Source organism: Emys orbicularis, chromosome 17, assembly GCF_028017835.1.
Source record: "Emys orbicularis isolate rEmyOrb1 chromosome 17, rEmyOrb1.hap1, whole genome shotgun sequence".
Lineage (NCBI taxonomy): Eukaryota > Metazoa > Chordata > Testudines > Emydidae > Emys > Emys orbicularis.
This window is the reverse complement of record NC_088699.1, coordinates 19,504,708-19,527,183: the sequence shown is the minus strand read 5'-3', so window position 1 is coordinate 19,527,183 and position 22,476 is coordinate 19,504,708. Positions and strand designations below refer to the sequence as shown.

The 22,476-nt window shown below is 47.6% G+C and overlaps 1 protein-coding gene across 1 annotated transcript in view; it reads right to left on the bottom strand.

Moving 5' to 3' along the window:
* The window catches only part of SH2B2 (SH2B adaptor protein 2), a 35,846-nt gene extending 14,109 nt beyond the window's left edge, over window positions 1–21,737 (bottom strand). Inside the window, exons 1-4 of the mRNA XM_065418430.1 lie at window positions 21,693–21,737; window positions 17,378–18,265; window positions 9,185–9,286; window positions 1,938–2,029 (exon numbers count right to left, since the gene is read on the bottom strand). Coding sequence (XP_065274502.1) covers window positions 1,938–2,029; window positions 9,185–9,286; window positions 17,378–18,265; window positions 21,693–21,737 — 1,127 coding nt within the window. The remainder of the gene's footprint in view (window positions 1–1,937; window positions 2,030–9,184; window positions 9,287–17,377; window positions 18,266–21,692) is intronic.
* Window positions 21,738–22,476: the final 739 nt, after the last annotated feature.

Genomic DNA, 22,476 nt, shown 5'->3' with positions numbered 1-22,476 from the left:
TGTGTTAGCGGTAATTGTTTGGGAGGGAGCTGCTGAATTATTTAGTAACCAGTGAATGAATCAGCAATCGGAGTCACTCAACTGCAACCCTTAAAAAAAAAAAAAACTCTGCAGAAAATGTGTTGACAGGGCATTGACGAGGTTTCCGATTCAAACCCTTGGCAAAAGGATCAAGCACAGCACACACGATGAATGAAAATTCACTCTTGGTGCTCACCGGGCGTGCCCGTGTGTTAAACATCCCAGAGCGCTCTACAAACACGGGCCCTGATGCTGCAAATACTTATGCCCGTGCTTAGCTTCGAGCCCACGAAGGGTCCCTTGCATGGCTGCAGGGCTGCTCACGTGCTGGAAGTTAAGCACATGCATGCCCATTTGCTGGATCGGGGCCCTTACTCCTGTGAGGGAGGCAAAGTATTTGCAAATGGGGAGAGAGCTGTGCAGAGATGTCAGAGTCACAGAGCATGGCAGTGGCAGAGCCAGGAGTCCTGGCTCCCATCCACTGCCTTAGCCCCTGGATAACACTCTTTACAAGCTGCAGGGCAGTGACCAAAGTGCATTAACATGGTCCTCTAGACTCCAGAAAGCCCTGACACCTAAACCCTTGACCGTTCTGTGGGCTGGGCGCTCTCAGCTGAGGGCTCCCAGACGCTCTCGCTAGCGGAGCAGAACATGTATAATGTGCTCCCAAGACAGGGATTCAATAAAAACCAACAGACCCCCCCCCCCCTTTCCCAGTTCCTTCCTTCACATCTGAGCCACCAGGGAATTCCCCCTCCCCCGTGAACAGCTTAGTATTTCAGACATGTTTGGAATCAGGATGGAGCCTTATGCTGCAGAAAGGCAGCTAAAGCCAAAGCAAATAAGTCTATTTGCTACTGTGAGATGTTTGTTAAGCTATTTTAACCTTTTCCATGATGTCTTGAGGAGTCAAACCCCCTCCCCCCGCAAACTCTCAGTGAGACTAAGACCATCTTCAACAGCATCTTGCAACCTAACAGCTACCATACCAAGCTGGTAGTAGGCTGCACACACCGGAATCACTGCCTGTCAGTGAAACCCGCGGCAGCTGTCTAAACCGTAGCACTCCACAACAGCGTGGGAGAGGATATGAAGACAAACGCTGTATCCAATTGCAACGGCAGGCAGAACCAGACTCTAACCCACTGGTTAGTGTGTGCAAGACATCCGGGATTCCAGTCACAAATAAGCCCCCACTTATAGGATGTCCACTATATTAGCTGACAGACTGGGGATTTAAACTAGGAACTCCAGAGCTACAAACATGAGCTGGTTGAGCTAGAGAGACACGCCTCTATAGCTGCTGGCTGTAACAGGCTCAGATCCCCTGTGGCTCAGGCACAGAGCGGGACCCCAACACACACTCAGCAGTGGGTCACGCAAGCACTGGGAGCGTGAGGGGCCTTGTTTCGTCACAGAGATGACTGCTGGTTAGTAGCAGTGTTTCTCTTCCAGTCAGCTGTATCCGAAAGCTGTTCCCAGTCTGCCGGGGCAGTAGATTGGTGGGTCACTCAATGACTAAAGCTAGACAACCTTTTATGAACAAATTTTGTTGTTGAAAAAAATGGGCTTTAAAAAAAAATAAAGCATTTTGGGGTGAAAAAAAATCGTTGACTTTTTTCATTTTTCTTTCTCTCTATCTGAGCACCTCACCATTCTTTGTAATGGATTTATCCTCACAACACGCCTGTGAGGTGAAGCAGTGTTGTTATCCCCACGTTACAAATGGGGAACTGAGGTACCAAGAGACTAAAGGACTTTCCTTGGGGTCACACAGAATATTTGTGGCAGAGCAGGGACTGACTCCAGATCTCTCGGGCCCAGGCAGTGCTCTAACCACTGGATAATCCTTCCTCTTCTGAAATGGAGAGGTGCTTTTTGAAACAGGGAGGGCAGCTTCCTCAAGTGAGCCTTACCCAGGGTCTATGCAGTCCTGGATATCTGCCACCCAGGAGTGTTTCTGGAGGGAGTCAATGGTTTCCAGGATATACTCAGCGCCATTCTCCACCTAGATGGGGAGAAAAGGGTGGGGGGGAAAAAGACGCAGTCAATTTACAATTCCTTTACCTGTTTGAAATAGACTCTTCCTCACTTTGTCACCCACCCCAGAGACGTGAAAGGAGAGGAAAAATAAACTGCACAGCGCGATCAGACTGGACCGTGAAGTTAAGTAAATGCTCGTATCACGCCTTCACCCACCACTGTAATGCAGCCACCTCTCTGGCGCATGGGCAGCTGTTAAATACCTCACAGCACATCAGTTCAAAATGGGAAGTGAAGGAGCATATCCTGTCCAATAGAAATTATGATGTGGGATGGAAGGGGAAATTTTCAGGCGTTTGACTGTAACTACCTAAATTGGAATTAGACAGAACTCTGGGGCTAACATCCCTATTTCTGTGAAATGTGCCATGGGATTTCTAATGGACATGACTTCAGTGTAAAGGCGCTTCTGAAAAAGACAGCATAAGCCCAACACCACAATACCCCCTAACTCCTTGCTGGAACATTAGCTCAACACTGACTCAGAGGAAAGAGCCGACTTACTGATCAACCAGCCTCACTTCCTGTAGTACCCCAGGCTTTCTTTGAAGGTCTCCCTTCCACATACTAACCAGGCCCAACTCTGTTTGGTTCACCACATCGGATACCACAGCCAGAGGCAGTATGGCCAACCCCAAGTGTTCGAAAATCACAAGTCAGCTCTCCATCCTCCCAAGAAAAAAATGCAAGATTATCTTTAAAATAATGAGATTTTTTAAAAAATGTAATATATTTGAATGTCTTGTTATTTGCCTAGTTTTTGTCTGCAACCATGTGGGCTAAAAACATATGTGAAAAAATAGCAAGCTGACAGTCTCGTATAATCACATGACTCCAGGAGCTGGGGCTTTAAGTAAAAATACCAACAACCCAAAGATGTGACATAGCTGCAGAAGCTAGGGCTGGAAGGGGCATCATAAGTCACCAAGTAGAAACTCCTGCATCTCTGGCAGACTTTGCCCCATTCCACCCCACCAAGCGTGTTATATGATCTGCTAACTGGACGAAGGCAGGCCTGGCTCAGTCAGGGCATCGCATAGCTGGCCAGGATGACCTTCTATCAAATGAGCCTAATCACATAGAGCTGAATCATTGCACCCAAAATAAACAAGCTGTAGGAGGAGCTGCCAAAGCTCTGCTCAGGGTCCCCAGTCAGAGCCGGACAGCAGCGGGGGGCATGAATCTGTCCTCCTGCCAAGAACCAGACAAGCAAGCGCTGTGAATTAGCAATGCCACCCCCACCAGATATGCCCAGGGTGAGCAGGTGATTACTCCATTCCTGTGATTTACCTCACAGTAAGTGAAACTGACACCTACACTTTATAAGAAATGACACAAAATATGCCTGGAAGATTTGGGGATTCTTAAATAGTTTGAACAAAAGGAAAGGAAAGGAAACAAAACACAGTGTTTAGATATCTTGCAAGGCACTATTTTTCTTCACAGTGAAAGGAAATGTAAGCATACAAAAGGGAGCACTCAGTTAAAGGGTGTATAAATACATTTTGGCTGAAAGGAGAGACAAAGTGCAGGGCCAATTTACAAGGGAGGTCCTCTGAAGTAGAAAGGAAGGTTTTCCATTCACAAATATGTGCATTTCCTCTTCCCTCCATCATAAACCCACCGCTGCATACAGCTGACACAATTACTCCATACATCAAACACAGGTGGGAAGCTGAGAGCGGAAGCCTGCTGCTTTGACTCAAAAACTACAGACCTCCTCCACCTGAGGAGAGCTCCAATAGCCAGCAGAGGTAATAGGTCCCTTATCCTTGCTGGGCGTCCAGCCCCTACATCAGTCACTTCCACACTTCTTCAGGGGGGCTGGAACAATTTGTGGAGTGGGGGTGCTGAGAGCCATTGAACCAAACTGTAAACCCTGCATATAATGGAAACCCCTTCAAGCCAGGTGGTGTGGCAGCACCCCCGGCACCCATAATTCTGGCATCTATGCACCTCTTCCCAAAAGACATCTTTGCAGTGCATCATCTGGGTCCAGCTGAATTCACCACACGCTTTCCCCACACTCGCTAATTCTTTAGGCAGAAGAGGTTTGTGGGAAGATAGCAGTGTGTAAAGGGGAGAAGGTTCTGGCTCTGGGACTTTCTAGGGAGTTATGTAGTGGTCAGTGCCACACCAATTCCGGAAAAGTCAGCAGACCTTTTAAACACTTCCCTTCCCTGAGGAGACAGAGAGCAGGATCTCAACAAGCAGTTATGGGCTTTGAAACGAACAGACCAAATAAACCCCTAGGGGAAACTGGGACTGAAGCAAAGGGGAGAGCCGTTATTGTTAGGGAATTATTGGGAAAATGTAGGAGAGGAAAGAAGGCGCATTAATCCAGCTGCTATCCCAGGACACGATTCCACCTCACCCTTACCTGCCTTGCTCACTCTGGAAAGAGAAAGTGTGAGGAACACCCCCTCTCTCCTCCCGTAGCAGAACACCAAATACGAAGTTTTGTGCCTCACAAAGTCTCTTTGTCCTCATTGAAAAGGAGTGCGGGTGAAGTTTGCATAAGTTCGACTAGTCGAGGAACTGCCATCCAAGGGAAAGACCCATTTCCATGGCAACCTCTGTGTGCCATGGGGCATCTAATCAATTCAAAGCGCTTTCCTAAAGGCCTGGTAGGCAGCGGGAAGTGAAGTGCCAGGCTTTTAATTAAACTATGGTAAAGACAAAGCGAGACCCTACTACAGGCAGTTTTCCCCTTGACGTTTACGATTGTGAGAGCTTTAAACAGGCTCATCCACACAGGCAAACTGGCCTCTGAACTCTTCCTTTGAAAATATGCTTTAGGCAAACAATGCGGAAGAGGAGTGATTTAACCAGCAATGGGATGGGGACGGGGTGTTCTTGGCTTTCGTAATGGAAGTGATGAGCACATCAGGTGTCTAATAAACTCAGATGCAAGCACAAGGGCTAGTGGAAGTCAGAGGAGGCCGGCACTGGACCATAAGTGAATGTTCCTTTCTCCAGCAAGGCTGTTCAAATATCACGTTAGTCCAGTATGATTTGCTGCAAGGAAGGCAAGATCTAGAGTAAAATTCTGCATGCAAACAGTATTTTCATCAGTATTCTACATTAAGTGTATATAATGGAAATCACTTCAAGCCGGCACCCCTAGTTCGGCACCTCTGCACCTCTTCCCAAAAGACATCTTTGCACATGTGCATCATCTGGGTCCAGCTGAATTCCCCACACGCTTTCCCCACACTCGCTAAGAGGCTTGTGGGAAGACAGCAGAATGTAAAGTGGGGGAAGGTTCTGACTCTTGGACTTTCCAGGGAGTCATTTAGTGGTCAGCGTCATGCCAATATTTTCATCAGTATTCTACATTAAGTGCAAAACTCAACTCAGTCTTCAAACTATGGAGCTGCAACTGGCACTTCCCTAATAAATGAAACGCAACAGCCAAGAGGTCACCAAGCTGGTCCTGATGTCAGACAAGGAGCCAGGATTGGGGCCCGCTTTGCTCATGTGCTTGGACTCTCTCCTAATACCCCAGTTTCTCGTTTCTGTAGCTCTGATGGAAATGAATTTAAGACAGCAGCCAGGAAATACGGGTTAGGGTGGACATTGATTCAGAGATGAGCACCCCCTACTGCGTCACCCTCGGTGCTTGTTGCAGCACAGTGCCTCCTGGCATCCCACTGTGAACTTAGGTTGGGTTCTGGCTCAGTCAGTGCCAACAGTAATAAGACATTGCATTGCTCTAGCTTCTCACGCCCCTGATCCCCAATTGCTTTGCCAGGAGAGGGAGCATCAGTGTCCTCCTTTTAAACGACAAAGGCACAAGGAAAGGAAACAACTTGTCTCAGGTTATACCATACACCCAGGGCAGAGAAGGGAGCAGAACACTGTCTCCAGCCTCAACCCACGACTAGACCAAAGCTGCACCAGCTTGTGGGTTTGAACTGGGACCAAAAACAAAGGGACCAAGATATCCTGAGAGCGCCTGATCTTGTAACCGTCCTCTTCCAATTCTGGGGACATGTGTCGTTTGGAGAGTTCAGACAGGCAGCTGGATCTTTGGATGCTCACAAACACGTAGTGCTTGCCCAGCCCTGGAACGGATGCTGGTGCACTGAAAACATAAGGCGATTTTCACTCACGTCTGCATGCTAACCTCCTGGCTGTAGCCGTAAGCGTTTCTGATCAGGCTCAATGGGGAGCGATAGTCCATTAACACAAACATCCCATAGAGAGCAGCTGATGTGAAGTGGCAGCCGCATTAGTCAGAGCGAAGCACTCTCTTTTGAAAAAAAAATATGTAATTTTAACTCAGCATTCATTGCGTGCTTGCGCGCGGCAGCCCAGGACGAGCGAGTTCATGCACTGAGCCAGATTCTAGGAGCTCTGTGTTTTGGGGGCAGGAGAGGGAGGGGGGAACCTGGATGGCGGGGAATGAAACTCGCAGCAAAAAGGCAGAGCTCAGCTCCAGCTGTGGGAGCCGCCTCCCAGCTCAGCAGGCAACACAGACATTTCCACCCCTTCTGCTTAGACCCAGTGGGATGAAATCCCCATTTGTAGGGAGAGTTTGTTAGCAGCAGCTGCCACCAGCATGCTCTACAGGATAGCAAGCTAATTAATTGTATTTTATGGGAAACTCTTCTCTGGAGTCTCTAGAGCAAGCGAGCGAGCGAGCGACAGACTTTTACTATCTGCTCTCCCGTCTGCTATGTGTGATTCCTCATCCCTAGGGGCTGTACAGCTTCCAATGCCAGGGAGGCTCCCACAGATCAAACAGCATCTGCCAGCCCCTTATTGATAAAACCATCACTACACTCTAGTGGCCTAGAACAGCCGCATTTACATACCAGGGAGCAGCTCCCTAACAGAGGAAGCATGACTGTCTCTGAGTGTGGACGAATCCCCCTTTGCCAGCCAAACAGGGCTGTCTACCTAACAAATCCTTTTTTAAAAAGGGGAGAGCCTCTTCTGTAATCTCTCTATATGGAGAGGTGCCCAGAAGGCAACCAAAGACCAAATGCAGCCCCTAAGAGGGAGAGGACAAAGCAGATAGTCTTTTAGTGTTCTATTTGTCTAGAGGCCCCATTGTTCCAGGCACCATCCAAACACATGGGGAGAGACAGTTCCCCCGAAGAGATTACAGACAAGGCAGACAAAAGGTGGGACGGGAAACAAATCAGAGGAGAATTAACTTGCCCAAGGTCGCAGTGCCAGAGCCAGGAGTAAAATTCAGGGCTCCCAAGTCTCCATCTGCAGAGTTTTACTGCTGATTAAGACAGGGAGCAAGGAATTGCTGTTCGCCTATAGGAAGCTAAAAGAATGGAAAACCCTACATGATCATCCAAGTGCACCTATCAGCTAGCACGGGGAGAGAAGTATAGGAGCCGATACAAGGGGAGCACTTAGTTAATTGTTGGGGAATTGTAAGGTGTAGTCCAACACAGAAAAGTAACTGTGCAAAAATGGCACCAAGACAGATCGGTTGCATATTTAGTCTCCAATCTTCAGGCTTCACTGTAAAATATTAATTCTCTTAGCTCTGCAAAATCCTCACAGCTCAGAGTAAGCAGGATTCTATTCCGATTCATAGAATATCAGGGTTGGAAGGGACCTCAGGAGGTCATCTAGTCCAACCCCCTGCGCAAAGCAGGACCAATCCCCAGACAGATTTTTACCCCAGTTCCCAAAATGGCCCCCTCAAGGATTGAACTCACAACCCTGGGTTTAGCAGACCAATGCTCAAACCACTGAGCTATCCCTCCCCCATGCATCAGCAACAGAATTGTTACCCAGATTCCAGCCACAGAATCTTGGTTGCTAGAAACAGCTATTGTCACAGTGACTGGGAGGCTGGGAACTTTCAGATAAGGCAGAAAGAGCCCAGCTGAACTGGCAGATCCCAGGGTGAGGAGATGTGCATAGGGAAAATGCATCAGTTTCCTTGTAAACTGAGCAGATTTGCTCTAGAAGCCAGAGAGAGTATCATACATACATGCCATAGTTATAGTCATTTTAGGACAGCCCTACGGAGTCTGGCAGCGCACCAGACCTCCCCCGGCCAAACAGATGGAATTTGGCCCTGATTCGGAGCCTGGGCCCTCGGGACAGAGATTCAGCACCATCACCACCTTGTCTCTCTGGAGTACCTTCCATTGAAAAACACCCGTGAACCAAGCCTCATGACCTCACTGCACTCGCTAAGTAATGCCACCAGTTAGCTCCCACGCAGTGCTGGAGAAAGCTACCAAGCCCTGGGTTGGCACAGCGGAGGCAGGGTTTGCCTCAGGGACAGACATCACTAGTGACTACTTGGGGCCACTGTGTTTAAGGGTATGTCTACACTGCACACTAAGCCTGGATTCTGACTCAGGTGTGAGCCCAAGGCCTGCTTCTGTCTACACACAAATCAGTCTGACTCGGGTCAGCAAGCACTCAGCGCCCAGGTCCTCTGATCCTGGTAGTGGGGAGGGGAAGGGAGGGCAGGGAGGGGGTCAGAGCCTGAGTCCTGCTGTGACTCTGGTCCAAGCCCTGCCATTTTACAGTGTGGACGCAGCTCAAGCCACAGACCCAAGTCAGAAGGTCTGCACGGTGTAGCATGGAAGCGTTAGCACGGCTGGATGACCCGGGTCCAGCCAATGTAAACCCAGGTTTACAATGAAGCGTGAACACGCAGGTGTGGACCCAAGCCCCACAGGCAAGGGGTTAGTGTGCTGTGTAGACATATCTTAAGAGTCTCCATAGTCCAGCACTGTTATCAGTTCATCTGCCCCTTCCACACTCCATAAAGATGGCTGTGGAGGAGGAACGGCAAGACAAACGCAACAGGGCAGTTGCATGTTAATATTATACGTGTACGCTACGTTCAGGGGTAGATTAAAGCACCAGAGGATCTTCAGGCAAACAGCTGGCAGTGGCGTGGTGCACAGCTGATTGGTGCCAGCCTTCGGCAGGGAAGAAGATACACGCCATGGATGCCAAGTGCCCTTCCTCCCCCAGTCACCTCACCATGTGACGGGAGGGAAGGGCACAGGCAACAGATCTGTGCAGTCACTGGCTGCTGGGGAGTGGGGAAGAGAAGCCCAGAGCTTTGGTGGGTTCAGTACAGTCTCAAGGCATCCAGGGTGCCTTATTAGCCAAGCAGCCTTACCTTCAGCACAAAGGTGTTGTCTTTGTCCGGCATCTCCAAAGGCATGGTCGTCCGGACCTCAATGATGGCGGAGAGTGGGATACTGACCTTAGGTTTGGAAGCCTGGAAGAAATAAAAGGAATGAACAGGGCCTGTATAATAGAAGTTCTCCCAATGGACGATACAGCCCAGCTCACAGCAAGGCAAGCTCCCGCCCCAGTCTGTGCAGTTATTAAAAAAAAATTGATTTCCCTCATGCGCCTGATAACTCCAAGATCTTTTAATTAAGCCAAGAGACGCCCCGGTGGAAGATAGGAGAGTTAGCGTATTTCACTGCCAACCCGCTTGCTTATTTCAGCGCCTGCTGACATTCCAGTTCTGCTGACTACATTAATGTCTCTCTGGTTTTTTTAATCTCTCTCTCTCTCTTTATTAAGATGTGCTGGGAAGAAATAATGCTATCTGATCAAGGAAATATTTAGCATGCACAAAAGGCAAGGGGAGTCACAGCCAGGAAAGGGCAGCTGGACGGGGGATGTGGCAGTTAATCTAGAAGAGAGAGAGGCATTTCAATAGGTAAGTGAAGACACATCTGCTTTGTCTATTGTAGGGAATTTTGACAAAAAATTTCCCACTGGGGTTGCCACCGGCTCAGAGGCATCAGTAGGAGCTTTAGTGGGGATGCAGCTCTGGTAGCTTCCAGCTTTTCAACACCATGTGCCAGAGCCTCGTCTGCACTAGGGTTGAGATCCTCCACCGCTGTAAACTGACATAGCTCCACTGCAGTCAACTGAGTTACCATGATTCACCCCAACAAGAGGTGCCAGCCCCAGGGTACCCCCTGGAACAGCTGAACTGACAGCAGCACCAGTGGGAATCTGCTGCTAAAATTCTTTAATGTAGACACAGCCACATCTTGCCTCACACCCATCCCGGCAGCAGACTCTAGCGATGGGTTTACAAACCCCAGCAAGGCCAGTTTGTCCAAGTGGGGGAGAGAGTGATTAGCAATTGAAGCTGTACATGAGTGGATACTCCCGATGTGCTGGGTTCTATACAAACACAAAAGGTAGCACACTCCCAGCCCCAAATCTCTAATCGCTCCGTGCCTCTGTGTCCTTACCTGTAGAGTGGGGATAAAAATTTGCGCCGGCTCTACACCAGGAGTGCTTTGCGTGTAGCTGTACTGGAATACTATGCTGGCAAAGCACTCCTGCTGTGGCGGTAACTTACACGGCCAAAGCTGCACTTTTGCTGGTCTTGCTTATTCCAGCCCCCTACACTGCATTTCTCCTCTGTCTCCTGTGGTACAGTACTACGGCCCAGTGTACTGCTGGGCAGCTCATGTGTTCCACCCCAGAAGTAGCTGTGTTTCAGTGGGCAGAGAAGAGTTTCCTATGTCTGTAACGATCTCCGTGATGAAGGCTCTTTACTAAGCATTGGAAGACACTTTCAAAGTGAAACTTCTCCTCCTATCCTCACCCTCCTGTCTTGCCCAATAGGCAAGAACAAGCAATTTCAGAGACATAAATGCTGCTCTCTCTGGGCAATGGGATGGTCTCTATGCACCACTGCAGCCCTGGTAACAGACATACAACCCGATGCATGCTAAACACTTTGCACACTTAAGGGCAAGATAAATAATAAGCTGCTGTGTATCTCAGCTCCAGATTTATGGCGTCTCCTTTTTAATAGGGAGAGGGAGCATGTATAACAGTTAGGAGCAGACAATACGGTCAGGACTCCTGCGTTCTGTTCCCAGCTCTCCCAGTGATGCGCTGTCTGGCCTTGAACAAGGGACTAGACTGTGCCTCCGTTACCTCCATCTCCTAAATATTTACCTTCCCCTCACAGGTGTATAATGGTTGGTTGTTGCCCTCCACCCTAGAGGTGGCTGAATTTCTGTAGTGCTGCATGCTGAAGACAATTCAGTCCTGCTTCCATTGAAGTCGATTTCAAAGCTCCCAGTCCCCCAGTGGTACTGGAGTGGGCCTCATGTCTGACTGTGCAAACACTTGCTACTGAGTGTAGTACTTACTCCCATGAAACCAATGGATGCATGCCACTAGTAAACATTATAACTGGTAGCAAGTGTTTGCAGGATTGGGCCCTAAATGTATACAACGCTTCGGAATGAAAGGTGCTATACAAATGCAACATGATTATTAGTAAAAGCTTGTCAAGTAGCACATCTGACCAACAATCCCCAGATTTCTAGTAAACTGGCCCCCTAGAATTATCACAGTTAGGGATTTGGAAGCGAGAGTTTCTCTTAACTACACAGACAGACTGGCTAATCCTCCCTGAAGCCGTGCACTTGAATTCAAAGCAAGCATCTAGAGAAGGAATAGGAAGGCAACGTAATCATCAGCAAACCTATGAGTTATCCCACGTGCCTCCAGACCCTTCAATAATAGAAACAGGGTCATGAAGCGCATAATGCCACAGACTATTAATAAAGGGTTCCGTTCTCATTTTGTAAATCAGTGTTGCTGTGAAACAGGAACCAAGAGCTGCCTTTCCCTTCCCCTAAGATTTCATTTGCCTGGGCCTGGGAGTTTCTGACCACATTACGTTCACTGCAAGACTCAAAATGAATGAAGGACCCTGATCTTTAAAAGTGCTGAGCGCCCACAGAGCCAAGGACCACTGCAGCAGCTCAGCGGCTCCTCTAATGCTTGGTCTGAAGCAATGAATTTGCAGAAGCTGCTGGGCTGTTTTTTATTATTATTATTTATTTTTAACCAGAGGTGGATCAGAAAAGAGGAAGCAGCTGTTTAAAGGGAAGAAAATATGACACCAGCTCTGAGGGGTGGAAGGAAGACTTGCTCTGACTCTTCTCAGGGACGGCAGCCAAAAGAGCCAACAGAGGGAGTCTTCACCGAGTTCCCAGCCCTGCAAAACACTGGCACATGTGACTAGTCCCACAGAAGTCAATGGGACTCCCCAGGTAAGTAAAGTTACTCCCTGCTTAAGCGCTTGCAGGATCAGGCCCTGCACTTGGGCGGTGGTTTTAGGGCTTGCTCAGAGACTCATCACAGGAATAAATGGGGGCAGGCAAGGGAGGTTTTTGTACTTTGAATCACCATCAAAACTGCTAGTATAACACCAAAGGGTAAGATGGGCTGCAGCCAGGTACTTCAAGCACCACATTTAATTTCCCTTTATGTTTTCAATCACTGTTGCTTTGGGAAAATATATACACACCTAACTTTGTTAGAAAGTACAACATCCACTAGAGAGGGGTTTTTCTTTTTCTTTCTTTTTTAAATAAAAACCCAATTAGCCCCTATTTTTGTAGGACCCACACAAAAACAAAGTAATGTGTTCTTGTGCACGCTCAGGAGCAAAAATTTAAGTTCTCTTCCCACAAATGTACAAGAAAGCGAGGTTAATGCATCAGTGCCTCTCAAAGGGAGAGTTGTGAGTGGAAGTACAGGAACATTTGCCAAATGAAGAAGATAGATATCATTAGGGAAAGAAATTTAAGCGAAAGATTTCAGGAGGTTGTAACGATAACAATAAAAGACAAGACTGTTTTCATAAAAAGCACTTAAAAGAGGTCCTTTTAACACTGATTCTTTTAAAAGGGAGATAAAAACAAACCTGAAAAAATACCTATTACCAGCTATAATATTGCTTAACAACAGTTACTGTTCCAGCTAAACCTATGGCCGTATCAATCTGCGCATAGACTCACAAGCACTGCTCCCAGATGAGCCAGTGCCAGCTGCACATCTTTCATGCCCTAACGGCTAGTGCGGAAAGAGACTCTGGGGCAGGGAGCTGGGAAGCGGGCGGGGAGGAAGGTAATGCAGTTAAAATTAATTAAATAAATAAACAAACCAACCCTCTCACTCGGTCTCCAGTTCTCTAGGGGACATTAGAAAGGTTAGAAGTCAGTGAATGGAAACCAGATATTTCACGTGTCTGAATTCTGGGTGTCATCAAACAATATAAATGGTTTCACCCTAATGGATTTTTCATGTGTTCTGATCTGGTATGTACATGGGTGTTTTTCCTCCAGCTCAATTTCAGGTTAATACACTGTGAGGAACAGTTTATATTTGACTCAAATATCTTCCTAAAGGGTGTATATTTCTATCACACACACACAATTTTTATTGAATGCAAACATTCCTCTGCCAAGTTGTAAGCCCAAGTACAACAAGAGTAAGGACCTGATTTGAAGTCCATTTCAGATCAATGGGAGATTTCCACTGACTTTGATAGGCTTTGGATCAGGGACTTAGTGTAGGAGGCCCAAACTGTGAAATGACTAGTGAACATGATTAGTTCAGTTCCACTGTGGAAGATGAATGAAATACAAAAAACAACAACATAAATGGCACAAAAGTAAATTATCTATGTTTAATAACCTCAGATTTAATTAGTAATAACTACCTCATCTGCAAAAGGTATCTACTTGGAAGCATTAGTTAATGTTTCTACAGTGCTTTGAAGAGAAAAAGTGCAACATGCACGCCAAGTAAAATTAATGTGTCTCCACGGGTAAGAACAGTGTATGATTTTTTTTTAATCTCAGCAGGAAGGATGGTCCAGCAGCCGTGGCACTAGCCTGAGACTTGAGCAACCCAAGGTCAATTCCCTGCTCTTCCATGGTCTCCTTGTGTGACCTTGGGCAGGTCACTTAGCCTCTCCCATGCCTCAGTTTCCCATCTGTACAATGGAGGATAATTGCACTTCCCTGCCTTACAGGGGTGCTGTGAGGGTACACACATTAAAGACAGTGAGGGACCCAGCTACTGTAATGATGGGGACCATATGGGTCCATTCCATAATGGGGATCATTCAGTCTCTCCGTGTCCCCAACTCTAAAGTTGGGATAATAATTCTCTGCCACGTTTGTGAGATGCTCAGATACTTGATGGTAAAGAGGGACATGCAGGTAGGTAGATATTAAATTGCATAATGAATCTACAGCAGTTGGCTCTTGTTTCTGAAGCTTTCTTTAGGACCCTATGGAAGGAAAAGAGTGCAGGGAAGAAATAGATAAATAAATAAATGTTCAGGAAGGTAAGTAACTGAGAAGATTTGGGAAGGTGTGTTACGAAAGAGGAAACAGGAACAATATTTACTATATGGGCTAGAATGCTCCTGGCAGAGGACACTGAAGTCTTTCGTCTCTCTCATTGAAATGTTATTGGAGGAGAGAGAGAGGGTGTGTGTGTGTGTGTGTGTCAGCAAGCCTAAATGCCAGAGAGAGATTCAGGTTGAAAGATGATAATCACCTTACATTCCCACAGGATGCGACAGCACTTTACAGACTTACTCACTGCTCCACAAACTATACACAAGAACCATTTCATCCACCTCTGAATGCGGCCAGTGCTGGGATGAAACACGGCAGCTGTTTAACAGTGCACAGGAACACTTTTGGAAAAGAAGTGAATAACGCTTTTCCAGCTGAAAACTCCCCTGCAGTTTAGGTAAGCAGAATAGAAAGTTGGATTTGCCTAGGACATTGGAGGCAGCATAATTATTGCTGCAAAGTGCCCTGGGACCTTTAGTAATCAAAAGTGTTTAGAACCTTGGCTCTGCTTCTCGCCTGAAAGAGAGCGCCTCCGGCAGCAGTCTCTTAAAGCTGTACCGGGGTATTGATTCAGCACTGATTCAGGGGTGAGGGAGGAAAGAGTGCCACCTACTGACATATCACTACCTGCCTGACCTGCGGGACCCTTACAAGTCTCCAGTGGCCAAGGCAGCTACTGGCCATGTGCTGAAACGCTTTCTTTCTTCAGGATGATGTCACTGACAATTGGCCAAGGAAGCTGGGCTCAATTAGGCAAAACTAGGGAAGGTTTGGACTAGGTTCCATTCAATCTAAGCCACCACATTTCTCAGATAAAGATGTCTGAGTATACTGCAAAGGATCACAGTGGAGAAGCTACAGAAAAGGCTGAAGCAGCTACTCAATTCTACACCCCTCTTTTCACTCCCTCACAATGGTCTCAATGCTATTTCCTATGCACGAGCAGAGGTTCAATTCTGATTAAATTAAAAAAGGGTCAGGAATTGAGGTTCACAATTTAGCCCATCTCTAGGTGGAATGTACCATCCTGAGGGCAGGAAAGGGGGCATGGTTGGAGTTCTTTATCCCCTGTTACAGTTACCTAGCGGTACAGAGAAACTGAACCTGTCAAAACCATGGGTGTGGGGTTCACAAGTTGCCTTCCTATCTGGAGGTGGGCAGGGCTAGTCCCGGCTCTGTACTGCGCACGTCTGAAGCGTGAGTGACAATGCTAATGGGCCGAGAGAACTCAGGACTGGTCAGGCTCATCCCAAGCTATTTTTACATCCCTGACATCCAGTTGGTGAACGGTCGGTGCAGCACCTGACGGAGCCTCGTTAGCCTCGCAGCTAACGGGCAGGGAGATATGGAGACCCAGCCTAGGCCCCAAACGTTTCCCCGGCAGAAATGAAAGGTTAGAGGCGGTTCCTGTACGTTGCAGCTTAACAGCTACTAGAAAGAAGTTCACTGGTGTATTGGGAGAGCTCCTGGCTTCAGTCTCCTGCCAGGTAAACACCGGGATCCAAGTTCACCCAAACGCCCGGCTGACTCATCACAGACTGCCCACATGGCTGATAGAAGAGAAGAAATAGCAAGAGGATAGAAAGCTAGAGAGAGTCACCCACGCTTTGTTCCTAACTTATAAGAGTGCAAGTTACAGGGCCCTCTCGGTGCCTGATCCACAGAGGATCCGAGGCTGTTACACCCCAACTTGTAGCACTGGCTCTTTAGCTCAAGCGATAACAGCTCATGCTTTTAGCTCTGGACATCCCTGGCTCAATCGCTAGTGTCAGCCAAGATGGCAGCAATCACAACAGCACAAGATGATGTGTCCGGGCTCATCACCACCAGAAAAAAAATACTGCATTGTATTACTCGCAGGATAGCACCCTGGCCAACCAGGAATAACTCAGCTTGCTCTTCCCCGTGTAGACAGGAACCAATCCATGTTACGGAGTCATGTTACACCCCTGTAACAAGATTACCAGTTTGATCCCCGTCTACATGAGGCAAAACAAAAGCCAAGCTCTGAGCGTGTCTGATTGGGGTACAAATCGTGTGTATTACATGAATCCCAAGACAGGGTCGCTAGGCGGGTGCAGATGGATGCCTTCAGTGCTTCTTGCTATTTGAAATCAGACCTTGTCCCTAAAATCCAGACAAAGTAGCACTCAAACATGAACCATTTGAGTCCCTGAGGGACTGGATGGCTTGGGGAGGGGAACTGGTAAGGAAGCTGGTGACGGAGCAGGGAATTGGGGCCAGGTCACCCAACTCCCAGGCTAGAACCCTAACTACTAGGCCATCCTTCCTTAGTGATGGATTTGGGAAGCGTCACTATCATAAAAGGCTCGTTGACAGCCTCAGTAGCTGTGCCTGCCTCAATTGGCCCCTTTGCTTTCAGTCTTAACTGAGAGGCCAGTGACTGAATGGATTGACATTAGGAAAAACTTCCTAACTGTCAGAGTGGTGAAGCACTGGAATAAATTGCCTAGGGAGGTTGTGGAGTCTCCATCATTGGAGATTTTTAAGAGCAGGTTAGACAAACACCTGTCAGGGACAGTCTAGATAATACTTAGTCCTGCCTTGAGTGCAGGGGACTGGACTAGATGACCTCTCAAGGTCCCTTCCAGTTCTATGATTGGGGATACTAAATTCCTCTTTCACCCCTAGGAGGTGGATCTTCCAGTTCTGAGGTGAGGCACACTGGTGGTGGTAAAAAAAAAAAAAAAAAAAACCTCCAATCCCTATTCAAATCCAGCTCAAAGACCTATAAAATAGATAACGAACTAGGAGCACTGGGCATCAGGAAGTCTGAGCAGACAGTAACATTGTTTGTCAGAAACTTGGTGGAGAGCTTGGCACAGACTAATAAGCAAAAACACTGAATTATGCTTCATCCCATAGAGTGGATTAAGACCAGGAGGTGGAGGATTAAAATAGACCATCTGAAACAATAGAGGAGCAACACCCACCACCGGGCAGCAGCACACCAGCCCATCAGAGAGCTGTAAAACTGCCACGGCTGTCTGGAGCTCTGATGAAGCGCAGCTCGAAGACGTGTCAGCCGGGATCTATGGCCTCTCGGGGCGAGGAACGTCACATCTATAAACTCTGCAGCCTGCGGCCAAGCAAGTCAATATAGATAGGAAGCTCAACCATGAAGAACCTACAAGACCTACCTTTGGAGGCACATAAAACTCCAGCAGGAACCTCTCTCCCTCCATCTTCACAGCCTTCCTGAGCATCAGCCGACACTTCTGCCACTGAGAGCTACCCACGCAGTTCGTGTCGTCCGCCACCATGTAGCGGAGGGTGCCCTCCCTCTGAATATCCACCAGTTCCACCTTGGAAGACTGGACTTTTGACAGCCGTAGCTTGTGAGTCCATCTCTCCCTCGTGTCGTTGTGTTCCTTGTTTGCAGAGGGACAGTGCTCTCTCTCTGACCTCCTGCCACCCTGCGTGGCCTCCACGCCTGGCTCCGGAGAGGACTTCCTGTGCCACATCTCCTTCATGCCATCCACCACGCACAGGCTCATATTCCTCAAGGAGAAGCCTTTCTTGAATTTTGGCTTGGAAGTAGCATGGACAGAGACGTCCTCTGAACTCCGAGAGTGGCCGTAGGAAGAAACTTTATGGGCCTGAGCCTGCTGGGACTGGCTCAGATATCGGCTGGAGTTCACGGGGTTGTCCATGCTGTCCAGGGATTCTGTGGAGGTCTCCTCTTTCCTCTGGAGGATGTCTCGGCCGTAAGGCATGTGGCAGTTCTGTAGCCCCACAAAGGGCACTATGTTGTACTTGGTTGGGGAGTCGGACACAAACACCCTACTGACCTCCAAGCTGAAGATGTCCAAGAAATTGGCAGCAAAGTGATGGGAGAAGGAGGTTTCAGCCCCCGGGGTATCGTAATGGGGGTTCTCCTTCAGGAACTGGCAGAACTTCTGAGCAAAGTCCACCGCGGCAGCCTGGGCATGGAGCTCACAGAATTCCCTCCAGTCAGGAAGCTGGGAGGAAGACTCTTGGCAAAGGGCATCACCATTCATGACTGTCCCATTCCACCTACCAGCAAACTGCAAAGGCAAATCAAAGAGAAGGTTAATGACAGTTCAGATAAGGAATTCCAAATACAAACACACACACCACTGCAGAACTATCCATGGCCAAGGGAATCCACAAGAAAAACAAGGACAATTGATGGTATGTAACATTTTAAACAGCTGCTGTCACAACATTCCACCAGGTCTAGAAAGCATGCAAAACTATGGTTAGTGCAACCTTATTTCTGCCTCTATGATCACGTCACTTCAGATGCTAGCCCTAACATGTTCCATGTCTTAAGACCACTGAGTAATGGCTATGATTTCCAAGGATCCCACGGGGCTTTGCAGGGTGGTGGGGCAGTGGGAATCAGGTTCTAGAACATCGGTATCTTAGTTAGCACATCCCGTTTCACATCTGGTGCTCACATCAGCATTTTCACAGCTAAAGTACCAATATGAACACCCAAAATGAGGAACTGGATGCCTTAAATTAGAGGCCTACAATTGAAAACCAGGCCTTGTATATATCATCTGCACCACGATGACCTCACTCACTACTGAAATGCATCCACCTCTGGAGCAGAACATATCCACCATTTAACAGCAAACTACAACACTTCCCTTCAGGGCAGAAAGAGAAGAGTACCCTGTCCAATTGAAGCTACAAGAGAGACTTTTTTGGTAAGCAAAATGTAAATACCAAATACAAATTTGGCTAGGACCCAATGATCAACAGTCTAGTCTTTTAAAAGCAGAGTGCTACCATTTCACAATGACAGATGGTTCTCTCAACATCATGACTGGGACAGAGACAAGTACGGACTCAGAAGGAAGAGCATCGTCTACGGAATGACCAACACCACTTCCTGTGGTGCAAAGTTTTTCCTTAGACGTCTCTTATCAGCACACTATCCAAGTGTATCGTTCGGGAGCAGACAGCGTCCCAGACAGATGCAGCAGGGCTAGGCAGACACCACCAACCACATGGGGAGGGGGGGGGGGAAATCACAAAATTACTGCTGGGAGTTCAGAGGAATAAGTCAAAGTTAGGGCATACGTACAGAGCCAGCTATGCACAACCTGCCTCCGGAGCCACACAGTGAACGAGGAAACAGGAAATTCCATCCATTCAGAGTTCTAGTCTAGTCTAAGTTTTTATACTGTCGCACGAGTGCCTTCCAGTAGTGCTTTCAGTAACACGGCCACACACCTGTCACACGTTTGTTCTCTCATCCTCTGCCCAGAGGGAGAAGTGCCTGGAGTGGAGCACCTTGTTTTGGTCGAGTCCTCCTGCAATGCTGTTCCTTTCTTGCCCCAGGAGCAGGGATTATTTCGGGAGACGGCATCTTTTACAGATGGAGTCAGTGCACGACGACAGGAGCAGGGAGGGTCTCATCCAAGCAACAAGGGAAACCCCCCCATCGGTTAATACAGGCACAGCTGCAAAGGCATAAAAAGCCAGCCTTTGCTTTTGCTTCTGTGCTGGAATAAGTTAAAGGACTCTGCTGCCATAACCAGCCTCTGCTATTGCTGATTCTGGAGGTGGAGCGTGTGACGTTGCACTTTATATGCTTTTATGAAAATATGCTAATATAACTGGAATATGCTTCATGCAAAAGGTCTCTTTGTAAGGTATCATTACAAAGCTTATAATCTACTGAGTGTGATCATCCTATTTGTAGAAATGTACCACTCTTGTATCTGAAACTAGAAATATGAAATATAACTCTGAGGGCCTATTGTAGTTATGCAAAGTGTGGGCAATTAATAGTGGTTTGGAATCTTGATGACTCCCATTAACCAGGACAATTGACTGCAGGTGGCTCTGTTTTACCTGTGAGTCTTCCTGTATACGTGTGTGCTGGCAAGTGGGCAATGAAGTCTGATAGTGACATGTGATCATGTCCCCTGAACTGGGATCCATCTTTGACCTGGTGCTTTTCCATTGAGAAGGGGGGGCACCCAGAGGGACAAAGGATTCCCACCTTATGCAAAAAATATATAAGTGGATGGAACAGAGAAAAGGGAGAGCCATCATGAGGAATCCCCTAGCTACCACCTGAGCTGGAACAAGGGCAGTACCAGGGGAAAGGATTGTGCCCAGACTAGGAAGGCATCCAGTCTGTGAAAGACTTATTGAAACATCTTTCAGGGTGAGATTTTATCTGTACTCAGTTGTATTACTGTATTAGGCTTAGATTTGCGTGTTTTGTTTTATTTTGCTTGGTAATTCACTTTGGTCTGTCTGTTACTACTTGGAACCACTTAAATCCTACTTTCTGTATTTAATAAAATCACTTTTTACTTATTAATTAACTCACATGTGTTAATACCGGGGGAGGGGCAAACAACTGTGCATATCTCTCTATCAGTGTTATAGAGGGCGAACAATTTATGAGTTTACCCTGTATAAAGTTTATACAGGGTAAAACAGATTTATTTGGGTTTAGACCCCATTGGGAGATGGGTACCTGAGTGTTAAAGACAAGAACACTTCTGTAAGCTGCTTTCAGTTAAGTCTGCAGCTTTGGGGCAAGTAATTCAGACCCTGGGGTCTGTGTTGGAGCAAATGGGCGTGTCTCGCTCAGCAAGACAGGGTGCTGGGGTCCCGAGCTGGCAGGGAAAGCAGGGGCAGAAGTAGTCTTGGCACATCACTTGGCAGTTCCTAAGGGGGTTTCTGTGATCCAACCCATCACAGAGTGATACCAATCCACACCCATGGCCTGCCTCCTGGGGGAGTCACTCATCTTCTCAGGAGCACATCTGGACCCGATATGCCCCGCTAAGTATTAAATCCTAGCTGGAAATGACCATGCTCATCTGCTCCTGAAGTTACACAGCACACCGAGAGGGGCTGCTGTAGTGGTCTCAGCTCCCTCACACACTCACCCTCTCATCTTGGATTGGATGTCAAGGTGCCAATACCGTGACCAAGGTTAGAGCAATTAACATGAGGAATTGCTCCTGGGGCCAGCAAATTTATCAGCTAACAGGCCATCGTAACTGCCTTTTGCAGCCATCCATCATGTATCTAACTACACAGATCCCTCCTGTTGCGAGATATGACCTGACTTGCATAACCAATCAACACCGCACAAATGTACAACCCCACTGTTTTTATCTGTAGTACAGTAGATTCATAGACTTTAAGGTCAGAAGGGACTGTCGTGATCTAGTCTGATCTCCTGCCCATCGCAGGCCACAGAACTTCACCCACTCCTGAAATAGACCCCTAACCTCTGGCTGAGTTACTGCAGTCCTCAAATCATGGGTTAAAGACTAGAGGCCCTACTTGAGATCACCAGCCCCAGCGTGCTGGACGCTGTACATACCCAATCCCCAAAGAGCTCACACACTAAATAGACAAGACAGATAAATGATGGGAAGGGAAACATAAGTCACACTTCATTGCTGGGTTCATTAAGTCAGGAGCTCTCTAACTTTTGGCGGACCATACCTTAAAAGGAAGAGCGTGTGTCTCCAGATCGGCCTCCCCTCCCATTCAGGATCCTGCTGTCCCGCCTCCTCTCCCATTCACAATTCCTTACAGCTCTGATGTAGCTACTTGCAAAGGCTGCCGTTGAAGAGTAGCATCAGGAAAGGATGTGATATTTTTAGCTGCTGTTCAGTTCAATTCAACAGCTGAAGCAAGGAGGAGCCAGCCAGCCCTATGTGGTCAGCAGGTTCGATGCAAACTGCCAGCAACTGTTTTGTTGAACTCTGCTCTACAGGCCACTGCTGGTCAAGAACCTCAGGGTCAGGTCATTGTCTGTCTGCTGGTGGGACTAGAGGGGACTGGTCCTTACAGCATACGCTCCAGTGCTTGTGCAGCTCATGCAGGTTTCTAGCTCTGCCCTGGGGAAAGCATTCCCAAAGCTAATAAGCTGAATTGCCCGGTGAGGAGAAAAAACAACAACGTAAATACATCTGCTTTGTCCTCAACTCCACCCTGTTACTCACACTTTCTGTTAAGGGCACATTTATAGCATATAAAGGGTTAATAAATGATTAATAGGTGTTCTATAATGTTACGGGCATGAGTAGTTCATCCTATAGGTGGTTCTACGCACAGCAGTAGAAGGCATTATAGATGGCTGTAAGCCGTGGTTATAAGGACACTACTGGACGCTGTAACCGTTTCTTAGCCATTTATTGGAACATCTATGGATGATTCTTAACCTTTTAAACACTCTGGACACAAATCCCCAGAGTAGAAAGTGTGATCACTTTTATTTATTATT